At 38.1% G+C, this 11,543-nt stretch overlaps 2 protein-coding genes across 3 annotated transcripts; both read left to right on the forward strand.

The window, feature by feature from the left end:
• Positions 1-2,877: 2,877 nt before the first annotated feature.
• gck (glucokinase (hexokinase 4)) lies at positions 2,878-7,307 on the forward strand. Of its 2 annotated transcripts, none has more exons than XM_059337089.1 (10): positions 2,878-3,066; positions 3,496-3,658; positions 3,778-3,947; positions 4,254-4,373; positions 4,475-4,570; positions 4,668-4,767; positions 4,915-5,098; positions 5,759-5,914; positions 6,280-6,513; positions 6,617-7,307. In XM_059337089.1, exons 1-10 carry the CDS (start codon positions 2,986-2,988, stop codon positions 6,750-6,752), a joined length of 1,440 nt encoding a protein of 479 aa, XP_059193072.1. In that variant the 5' UTR covers positions 2,878-2,985; the 3' UTR covers positions 6,753-7,307. The 2 variants fall into 2 exon arrangements, with proteins under 2 accessions (XP_059193072.1, XP_059193073.1); XM_059337090.1 differs by having other exon boundaries at positions 2,879-3,066; positions 3,793-3,947.
• Positions 7,308-7,438: 131 nt separating this feature from the next.
• Positions 7,439-9,779, forward strand: myl7 (myosin, light chain 7, regulatory). The gene is made up of 7 exons (XM_059337091.1): positions 7,439-8,006; positions 8,097-8,198; positions 8,712-8,787; positions 8,941-9,045; positions 9,134-9,212; positions 9,324-9,372; positions 9,463-9,779. Exons 1-7 carry the CDS (start codon positions 8,004-8,006, stop codon positions 9,565-9,567), a joined length of 519 nt encoding a protein of 172 aa, XP_059193074.1. The 5' UTR covers positions 7,439-8,003; the 3' UTR covers positions 9,568-9,779.
• The last annotated feature ends 1,764 nt before the right edge of the window (positions 9,780-11,543 follow it).

Raw genomic sequence — 11,543 nt, forward strand, 5'->3', positions numbered from 1 at the left:
TACATATATTTGGTCACCCTAAAAAATGCTCAAAATGTAATTCAAAAAGTATGACTTTATGTGACTTTTCTGATGTGATTTGGTTTGATTTGAGATCTTTGTCGATAATAACAATAATGATAAAGGGTCTAAAGTTGTAAACAGCTTGGTCGCCTACCAATTTTTTTTGTCTGCCAAAAACATGGCACCCTCAATTGATGTTTTCACTGGTAGTCTTGCTCCATTTAACAATTTCATCCTGGCTACTTAACTCAGTGGTAAGTGTTTTCCATGGCAGAAGTGTGCCTGTAATTCATTTCCAAGGCAACACATTGAAATCGTCTTGACATGGAAACCACTGAGCCTTTAGGTGCATCTGTTGACAGGACAGCTGCATCAGTGGCCAGAAATGCTTTTTCTTTCCTGGAACTACTTTTGGTTGCGTTAAGATATTGAGGTAACACGGTCAGTAAGAAGGCCAGCTACGAACCGATGGTTTGCTCAATATTTTTCTGCTCTAAAACGTGTACATGATTGGACTGAAGGTTTGGATGGGAAATTCAATGTTTCATCTATCTTTCTTATTTAACTGTCTGTTGGAGCTGATGGCACTTCCAGTGCGCGGATGCGGATGTTAAGCGGACCTGTTACCTGCAAGACTCAGGACAAATCCAAAGGTTTTTACACAATATATCTGCAGTGATGAGGATTAATACGTAGTTTTTTTTTCTTGAAATATCTGCAAAAAAGAAGAATAAAGAAAACAAAAAAATCCCTCTATTTAGCTATAACAATCCTGCCCAGTTTACCTATAGATTTATTTCACTGTTCACCAGATAGGCCTCGAAAATACTGCAGATATGTAAATGTGTTTGAGACTTGATGATGAACATTATGTAGATCGGACGTGTTGGGACTATATTAAGGATAACATTTTCTTTGCACGGACGAGTTTAAACACCATAGCTGTAGAAACGTGTGAATCTCCTAAACTCCTGGGAAGAACGAGGGAATTTCCACTCCAGAGCGCTGATGGTCGGCGTGGCACTCAGGATTTAATCCTCGTCGTGATGGATAAGGTAAAATAACAAAAAGTTTAGATTCAGTTCATGATATTAGTGAGTTCTGTTTTACTGAAAATAAACGGTTTATTCTATCTATCTATCTATCTATCTATCTATCTATCTATCTATCTATCTATCTATCTATCTATCTATCTATCTATATCGAAAAATGTTAATAGTAGCCGATAATTTTATAAGTTAATATGTACTCATTAAAATAAAATTGCAAAATAAGTTACTAAATATTTGTGGTGTAGGTGTTGTTATGCTGCATCAGTACAAGCCATATGTTTAAATATTTAACTCAGTAGGCTATTACTATAAAGGTTATATAGCTGAAATAAAAGAAATGAACGAGGATATATGTGATGTCATGAAAAATGTAAAAACAACAACAACAAAACCCCTTAAAGCTATTAAATTGGCCACTTCTTGAGAAAATCATGTTAAGATGTATATTACATGCTAGAGGTGATCAATTCTGAGAAGCATTGGATTAATTTACTTAATTGTATGTGTCTTATTGTCAGTGTGATCATACCATCAGGGCACTGGGGGAGAGGCTCAGTGTTACCTCAAAGCCAGAGGTCAGAGCTAAGAAAAGCTCTGACCTCAGGTCAGGTAAACTACTGATGCTGATAGGCACAGGAGACCTTCACCTGCAGCATACTAATGTTAGTTTTAGAGGTCATTCATCCCACACTGTTGCTAATTTTAGACATGTTACTAATTTTAGAAATGTTTGCGTAACTATCGGGCCTCTGAAGTTCCTGCATTGAGTCACAATTTGGCATTGGATGTTGCTCTTCTAAATAAAAAGAATAATCAGTTCAGGTGACAGGGTTCATGGTCAGATTTATTTGATTTGTCATGTTGGCGGGTTGTTCAATGTCAGTCAATTGCATTATCTCTGGGTTACAGGTTACACCATGCCACGTTAAAGCAAAGATTAAATTATACTTAATACTAATAATAAATGCTACATTTATCTTAACTCTTTGTTAGCCATCTGAGATTAGACAGATCATATTCCCTTAATTCAGTTCTCCACACTGACAAAGCACAATGATTATGATTATGCCAGTGCAAAAGGTAAAGATAAGATTATGCTTTTGTGTGGTTTTTTTCATACCTTAAAACAAGCAAAACCTCACTGGGCTCAACAATTTCCCTGTCTAAAATAGCAGCAAATTAAACTAATTTACAGACAAACAGCAAAAAATATATCATATACAAGAATATGTTTCAATTTTCAATTCTTCAATAATTTACAGAAGAACTAACAGACTAACTCAAGTAATAGTTAATAAAGTAATTTTGATTTAATTTGATTTAAATTTAGCAGTTAATTTAATTATCAACATTTGTAAAAACCATTTAAAATGCCATCATGATAACATAGGATTCATAAACCTTCAAAATGTTGATATTATGATTAAATAGGTCATGCATTAAACAAGTCAGCTGCTGTTAGTTATTAATATCTGTTTTATTAAGAAAGGAATAATACAATTGTGCATATTCATTTATATTTAAGCTTCATAAAGAAACAAGTCATAAATGAAATATAGAAGTATAGAAGTAATAGACTGCATGATGAAACTGACTTGTTCATAAAATGTAGTTCTTACTTGTTCTTACTTGAATTTAGGTCATGTAGATTTTTGGCTGATTTTTGGGGAGGTGTGTGTGTGTGTGTGTGTGTGTGTGTGTGTGTGTGTGTGTGTGTTTAATTCCCGAAGGCCAGATGGGGTGAGTGTGGGAAGGGGTTGGCATTCGCGTCTTGTGTGTCCAGCCCACTTCACCTGGGCATAAAAACAGCTGAGAGATTCTCATTCAGTGGTACTCACACTTCACTGACTCTGCACACACACAGGGTGGACACACACTCACCGCACACCTAGAAACACACACAGAGGCTCATTTAGATAAACCTGCGACGATGCCTTGTGTCAGCTCTCAACTCGACCAGATGGTGAAGATGCCTTGTAGCTTCAGCTCCTTGGTGGATAAATTCCTCATGGTAACATTCACTTTTCTGTATGATAAAACTTTGTAGAGGTCAAAATAGTTTGTGACTTAAGTATTGTTATGGATTTGTGCTTTTGAATTAACCATAGCGTGAGAGCTTGATTGTATTCGATGTTCAGATATTAGTTTTTCCTGTACTTTACTGAAAATATGGTTGTATGTGGCAACTTTTTCCCAGAACTTTGAGTCATCTGCACTTCAGCCATTGCCTTGTACTTTAAAAGTTTGTTTTTTCTTTCTTTAGCATCTTTTTTGTGTCTGCTCTGATTCCTTTTTTGCTGTTACAGCTGTTTGTTGTTTCCTGTCTTATCTTTTCAAAATAAATGAAATGTCTGTTCCACAAAATGGGGCAGTTCCAGTTCTTATGTACATACCATATGGTTAAAAGCTCCTGACCTGCTCTTCTCTCCTCTGGTTGCAGGTAGAACAGATCCTGTCAGAGTTCAGGCTGAATACGGAAGAGCTTAAAGAAGTGATGAAGAGGATGCAGCATGAGATGGAAAGAGGACTGCGTTTAGAGACACACGAAGAGGCCAGTGTCAAAATGCTTCCAACTTATGTCTGCTCCACCCATGAGGGGTCAGGTAAAAACTCATTCTTCCATGATAAGATCCTTTTTTTTTTAGAAGTCACACAGAGGTCTCTAAGATGAAATGATAATCACGTGTGCAGGTAAAGCCAGTACGTGCATGTTCAGATGTAGTGTGTGTTCTGACAGAGGTGGGAGATTTCCTGGCTCTGGACCTGGGGGGCACCAACTTCCGTGTGATGCTTGTAAAGGTGGGTGAAGATGAGGAGAGAGGCTGGAAGGTGGAGACCAAGAACCAGATGTACTCCATTCCTGAAGATGCCATGACAGGCACTGCTGAAATGGTGAGCAAAGCAATCTCTTTACAGTATCCATAAGTGCTGTTTTATTATTGTCACCAGTCATTTGTAGTTGATATAGCCAGAGATTTTCAAAGTGGGGGTCAGATTGGAGGGTAGATGAGGAAAACAAGTAGGGGCTTCGCATGTAAAAGTTTGAGCACCCCTGCATATAACTTTATGGTGACTTTTCAACACTATATCTTAGGGGTCTGCTTTTCTGGCATTGACTTTACCTCTCATAATGATATTAGCATTAGTGATATTGCATTTTCTCCACATCTCCTATCCATTCTTTCTCTCTCCTTGCAGCTATTTGACTACATAGCAGAGTGCATGTCAGACTTTTTGGACAAACATCATATAAAGCACAAGAAGCTTCCTCTGGGTTTTACCTTCTCCTTCCCTGTACGGCACGAGGACATTGATAAGGTAGGATATGATACTGTCCAACGATCGGTCAGGACTCGCTTGGCTTCACTTTATTTTTCCAAAAGTTCTGGTTTGATGGTTTGTCTTTTTTCTTTCCACAGGGTATCCTGATTAACTGGACCAAAGGCTTCAAGGCTTCTGGGGCAGAAGGGAACAACATTGTGGGTTTACTCAGAGATGCTATCAAGAGACGAGGGGTGAGATATTACAATGATTTGCTTTCAAGACTGATTTGCTACACCTGTATACAGCTGGATGACTCTAAATGCATTATCGTTTGGTGTTGTCATTTAGGACTTTGAGATGGATGTGGTTGCCATGGTGAATGACACAGTAGCCACCATGATTTCCTGCTATTACGAGGATCGCAGCTGCGAAGTCGGGATGATTGTTGGTGAGTAGTTATCAGCAGTGGCTGATTATGAGACTATGAGCCCCTGGGGACAAACAAGACACTCAGATTTTATAGTTGTTTATCCTCCCTTGTTGCTGTTTCATAGTAAATGCTCATCTCTGCGTGTCTTTGCGTCTCTTTCACCAGGCACTGGCTGCAATGCATGTTACATGGAGGAGATGAGGACTGTGGAGCTGGTGGAAGGGGAGGAGGGCCGGATGTGTGTGAACACAGAGTGGGGGGCGTTCGGAAACAACGGGGAGCTGGAGGAGTTCAGGCTGGAGTACGACAGAGTGGTGGACGAAACCTCAATTAACCCCGGAAAGCAGCTGTGAGTGCATTCAGTGCGAACATGCAGTTAAATTCACACATGGGAAGGCTCATCACTTATATAACCCAACTCTATACGTCTTCTAACTTCATCTACCGTATGCACATTCACTCAAGTGTTTGAGTAATATGTCATTAAAGGTGCTGGAAGTGAGGGATTCATTTAAAACGTGCCACACATCCTCTCCCTCATTCTCTTATTGTTTTTCTGAATTAATCATCCTTCTGTGGTAATACTCACCTGACTCTCACCTGAGGTCTCTGTGTAGTTGCTAAGCTACAAGTTGTTTTTCCTAAGGATGTTTGTAAATGGCCAGAGCCCTCATACGTCAGTGGTCAGTCAGCATGTGGGGGTGTCAGATTAATGACCCCTCTCCTCTGCTTGCCATAGTGCCTGTGGGCCTAATGACTGTTTACCTTTTGCACTGGCAGCCCCTTAACACAGACAACTGCTGAGCCCAGCCTCATTGAGCCTCTTAAGCATTGACGTTGTCATCCTCATCCGCCCTCCTTCTTTGAAAGAAGAGAAAGTTGTTTGCTCATGTGTTTTGTGACGCGCATATCCTTCCTGTTTCTTCCACCATCCTCTCATGAGTTCATGCTCACACCCATCCTAGCAATATTTATTTAAAGTTCCCTTCTTTTGTTCTCCGTCCTGTAGATATGAGAAGCTGATCAGTGGAAAGTATATGGGCGAGCTGGTCAGGCTTGTTCTGATGAAGCTGGTGAATGAAAACCTTCTTTTTAATGGCGAAGCGTCAGAGCTGCTGAAGACACGCGGCAGCTTTGAGACGCGCTACGTCTCACAGATGGAGAGGTGAGCATCAATGAATAAAACAGTTTTAAAAAATAAATGTTGTCTTTTAAAAAAATCAACAAGGGATATCGAACGACATTACTTATCCATGTGGACAGTTATTGCATTGCATCATTAGCACAAACGAAAGAAAATCCATTAATATAATTAAAAGCAAATAAACAATGTAAGCCTGTTGTATGCTGATCAGATAAGCTTATATAACAGTGTTGATGGGGAATATAGGGAGGCAATTTGGTTTGCTTTACTTACAGCTGTTGTATATATGTGTGTGTGTGTGTGTGTGTGTGTACGTATAGTGGAACTAGAAATTACTAGAAACTACTGCTCTTTTTAATAATGCCTTTTTTTCTTTTTTTTAATAGTGACACTGGGGACAGAAAACAAATCTACAACATCCTGTCCTCGCTGGGTGTCCTGCCTTCAGAGCTGGACTGTGACATTGTGCGTCTGGTGTGTGAGAGTGTTTCCACTCGCTCTGCTCACATGTGCGGTGCAGGGCTCGCTGGTGTGATCAACCTGATGCGGGAGCGACGCAGCCAGGAGGCCCTGAAGATCACAGTTGGGGTTGACGGGTCCGTCTACAAGCTGCACCCATGGTGAGGAACGCCCCACAGTTCAGACTTTGAATATCGTTTTATGAATATATGGAGCAAATATATAATGTTTCTCTACTCTAAATGTGTTGCTTTTATATCTCAGTTTCCGTGACAGGTTCCACAAAATCGTCTGGGACCTCACGCCTCACTGTGAGATCACCTTCATCCAGTCGGAGGAGGGGAGCGGTCGTGGAGCCGCCCTTATCTCCGCCGTGGCCTGTAAGATGGCTGCATGCTGACGCAGTACAGGGAGCCGTGTGCACTGAGCTGCCTCCTAAAAGGAGGGCAGTGAAGCAAGCCCGAACTCTGATCTGAGAACAGTGATGACATGTCGTCCACAGTTGGCAGCTCTGGCCTTTTTCAGGCTTTGAAGGACGTGTGACAGCAAACTGGACACTCACAGCTGGACGATACGGACAAGAAAGCAACTTGTATTATACTGTATTTGGTAGCATTAGACCAACTTGTAGCAATTTCAGTGTTTCTCAACTTGTTGATAGTGTTTGGGTATGACCTGATGTATTATTTAATGATATATTGTAATACCCGTGCAAATGTCTTCATATATAACACAAGGATTCTTTTTGCGAATGCTGTTGTAAACTATGACTAAATTACCTTTTCTGCCAAGTAATTCTTGTTTGTGAGCAATAAAATATCTCTTTGGTTTTGTACATTCAAATTTTATGTTTACAACTGTGTTAGCCAGTAGGTTGTGCATGATGAAAATGAAATGTGAATAAGCTTAATTGTAAATAAAATTGCTTAATTAAATTAAACTCTTATACTTTAAATGTGTGTTATTTCTCTATTTTGAGTGCCAAATACGGTTTAAAATTAAATGCCACAGATAAAATTGATTAGCATGTGGTTTTTAGGTCTCTGAACCTGTAAACAAATCTTAAAAATGTGACTTATTGTCACTTTTATTCGACTAATAGGAGAGGAAACTGTTCAAAGTAAATCAAGGTATTGTTCCTGTTTCCTTCACTTGGCTGTATATAATACACCATTAGTTATATTTTCAAGCTGGTTTTATCAGTTTTTAATCAAAAAGTTTATCAAATTTCATTTGCTGGATCTTCATTTTCTGTAGGTAACCAGGCCTTGATTGTGTCATGCTGTGTAGCATGGAACAATGTTGTTCCTGAAGTCTTTATAATAGTGCACATAAAGTTATCTTTAGAGCTTGATTTGACCTATGAGGACGAACTATATTCGGCTGAGTGGCTGTCAGACGTCAGAGGTCACTCTGCCCAGCCTCCTCTCTCCAACTCCACTCTTTATATCTCTATTTTCCAGCCCAGAGGAATCCTGATTGCTTCACCTCTTATCAGGTACCTTCAGTGACACAGAGCAGCCATGGCCATGTAAGGGACTGTGCTGCCCACAGCTGGCTATTATAGGACGGTAGAAGATAAGATGGGGCATACATAAAACCCACCCCAGCATCACATCCGGGCTGGGACTTCACGTACGATCATTCAGACATGGTGAGTCAGTCAACATTTTCAGTCTTTCCATACTCTCTAATATTGTATTAAATATCAGTGTGTAAACTGAGTTTGTGTTTGTCTTCTCAGGCGAGTAAGAAGGCCTCCAATAAGAGACAGAGGGGAGGACAGAAGGCTTGCTCCAATGTCTTCTCCATGTTTGAGCAGTCCCAGATCCAGGAGTTCAAGGAGGTACAGTACTGCATCTACACCTGCCTCGGAACGGCTGCTTTTAAAACTTCTCTTGGAGGGAATTTGGGCATTTTTGATCTTCAGATCCATGCAGTGAAAGGGAAATATTCAAGCAATTGAACTTTAATCACTCTTATACTGTAAATAAACTGCATGGATGAAAAGTATATGCCCATTGCAAACCATTGTTATGAGAAATTTGAGTTGTAGCTTGATTCTCTAAAGCGTAATCAAAAGTTTGGTAATTTCAGTCAAAAACAATGACAAAAAAATGATTTTATCATATAAAAAAGCCTGCCTGCCATAAATGGCATACCTGGATTTTTAAAAAAGCAAAACAACAGGTCCTATAAAGGAACAATGCAGCAATGCCTTATTTTATTTTTAAACAACAATGAATTGTGCATTTCTGAAAAGTTGTAATTCAAATGCACACATGTGGCTATTTCATATTTAATATCATTATTTTTTATTATTATCAGAATTAATATTCTTTTGTGCTTTACCCTACAGGCTTTTGGATGCATTGACCAAGACAGAGATGGTGTTATAAAAAAACAAGACCTGAAGGAGACCTATGGACAGCTGGGTATTGTCTTTACCTTTATTTTTTCTTAATGTATTTATTTATACCTTTAAAAAAGAGGTTCTATTGGTGTATCAAGCTTTTCTTATTGAATTGGATATATTTGCTTAAATTATTGTGTATTTGTGTGTGTGTGTGTGTGTGTGTGTGTTCCAGGGAAGCTCAATGTCAATGACGAGGAGCTGGATGAGATGCTGAATGAGGGGAAGGGTCCAATCAACTTCACCGTGTTTCTGACTCTTTTTGGGGAGAAACTCAACGGTGAGAACTTTTCACAGCTGCTCAATAGAATACTTTAAAAAAGAAAACACGTTTTCGAAGAAGCTCAAGCTGCTTTGTTTTCTTCCAGGCACCGATCCTGAAGACACCATACTTGCTGCCTTCAAGCTGTTTGACCCCAATGGGACAGGCTTTGTTAACAAGGATGAGTAAGATACATAGAATTAATTAATAATGTTTGATGTGTTTCATATTTTCCATATTAGCTGTAATATCTCATTTATCCTCTCCTTTTGCTTTTTTATGTCTTGTTTATTCAGGTTTAGACGATTACTGATGAACCAGGCTGATAAATTCACAGCAGAGGAGGTTTGTGTTTTTTCTATCTTTACAAATCTTGAAAAACTCATCTTTAAGATAATATTTCACCAGACAAATTATGATTTTATAATCCTCTAGGCGGATCAGGCCTTCGCTCTGGCTCCCATTGACCCAACTGGCAACATCGACTACAAGTCCCTCTGCTACACCATCACGCACGGAGATGAGAAGGAAGAATCCTAACAGGGACTGTAGTCAGGTCAAACAGGTCATACATACATGCAGATAACTCTTTTACACTGGCTGGTTGACATTGACTGATGACTGACTGACCAATGACTGATGGAATAATGATGGAATATCTGACTCATTCAACCAAAACTGTTTAATGGTAATAAATGCTGCAGTTCTGAAGTCGAGTCTGATTTGTTTGTTTGCTCTTGAGAATAAAATGTTCCTCAAAAAGTTCTGTGTTGATTAAAAATGACCATTTTGTTAAACAACACTGTATTATGGAGTAGGACGAAAAACTCTAGACTATTGCAGGAAAAATCATGCACAGAAAGATATTGTTATTCAAAAAAATATATATATTTTAAAAATTTAACTCATTAAGAAATATGTAACTTGAGTCATCACACACTATAAATGACAATTTAAAAAAAGAAAAATAGTGGGTTTAATATGTAATTAAGGAGATGTTTTTGTTTAAGCTTATGAATAATTGTCATAGTAATATTTGTTATATTGTAAATTTTGTTCCTCTGTATAATGAGAGAATTATAACAACCATGATGAAACTGAATGGATAAATCATGCTCATTATGACAAAAGCTGTTTTTCTTGCATGGTACAAGACTTTCCACGAACTGCTACAGTACATATACAGTAAAGTAAAGTAAAGTAAAGTAAAGTAAAGTAAAGTAAAGTAAAGTAAAGTAAAGTAAAGTAAAGAAGATGTCAGTGGTTCCATCACAGAGGCCTCACTGCGGTTCCATTCTTTGAGGACACTGTTGCCATGGATACAACAACAAACACCCACATAAGCTCCATGTCCACTTTTTCCTGCTCACACAGCCAGTCAACAACAGGGGGACTACGGTAGGAGTGTGTGAAATACTGCAAGGCAAGCTCCACTTTCAGCACATTTGCATCAGTACAGCTGCATCCATATGACTGTGAGTTTAATTTGGATTTCTGAAATCTGAAGTTCTGCTGGCAGAGATGCCTATTGCATCTGGAGCTGCAGGGAGAGTGGATGTCGGAGTAGATACAAGCATGACATGGACACCAGGCGGACTGATGAGGTCGACCAAACCTGCCAATAGGAACATTGACTCATATCTGCAACGGTGGGTCAAATACACAATGCACACATTTACTGACAAGTAACGGGGTTACCTTTCAAATTTAACAATGGATAAGTAATACGAATGCTATCGATTTTTAGTAGGCAACACAGAGAGCTTTTGTGTTCTTAAATTCAAATCACATTATCAGTCAATACAAAAAATCCAACATTTTTAATAACTGTTAATATAATGTGTTTCTATTATGTTTCTTTTACTGAGAGAGAAAAATAAAGCTCTTAATAGAAAATGTTGCAAAAAGCCCAATCTGTAATGTTGTAACAGTTAAATTGCAGGTATATTCACAAATCACTCAAAATTTTGTCTTGCAAAAAATGAGCATTTTGTGTGGAATGGCTATATTTTGTGGCCACCTGCAATTCGGTTAGTCCACCTACGGAGGATTAAAGCTGCCATAATAAATAAATGAATACATAAATTAATAAATAAATGAATGGATAAGCCTGTGTTATCAAATACATGTTTTGGTTAATTTAAGTTAATTATTTAGAGAATTAATTAAGCACAGAAATAAATAATAAAAAATGAATAAAAAATAAATAATACTCAACAAATAAATAGATAGGGAAATAAATAAAAATGGGAAAAAACTAATTGGGGCATAATTTAATAACAAAATAAATGTATATCAAGAAGAACCTTATCAAATAAATTAATTACATTTACTGTTTTTTCTTTTTTTTTCTTTATTTGTTTTTTATTAACCTAGAATGTTATTTTATTTTATAAAATAGGCTTTTATTTCTGCATTTCATTAATTAATCTATTACTACACACCAGTGCATGTTGATGTTATCATGGCAACACACTCATCACAGTCATTCCCCAGTCTTCCAGCAACTAATTAAA

This window comes from Centropristis striata, chromosome 7 (genome assembly GCF_030273125.1).
Source record: "Centropristis striata isolate RG_2023a ecotype Rhode Island chromosome 7, C.striata_1.0, whole genome shotgun sequence".
Lineage (NCBI taxonomy): Eukaryota > Metazoa > Chordata > Actinopteri > Perciformes > Serranidae > Centropristis > Centropristis striata.

What these genes read in the sequence shown, in the direction of transcription:
- gck (XM_059337089.1), top strand. Translation starts at nt 2,986, where the DNA reads ATGCCTTGTGTCAGCTCTCAACTCGACCAGATGGTGAAGATGCCTTGT. An exon ending in ATTAACCCCGGAAAGCAGCT is followed by an intron (nt 5,099 to 5,758) that starts GTGAGTGCATTC and finishes TCCGTCCTGTAG; the next exon opens with ATATGAGAAGCTGATCAGTG. An exon ending in TACGTCTCACAGATGGAGAG is followed by an intron (nt 5,915 to 6,279) that starts GTGAGCATCAAT and finishes TTTTTTTAATAG; the next exon opens with TGACACTGGGGACAGAAAAC.
- myl7 (XM_059337091.1), top strand. An exon ending in AGATCCAGGAGTTCAAGGAG is followed by an intron (nt 8,199 to 8,711) that starts GTACAGTACTGC and finishes TTTACCCTACAG; the next exon opens with GCTTTTGGATGCATTGACCA. An exon ending in ATAAATTCACAGCAGAGGAG is followed by an intron (nt 9,373 to 9,462) that starts GTTTGTGTTTTT and finishes ATAATCCTCTAG; the next exon opens with GCGGATCAGGCCTTCGCTCT.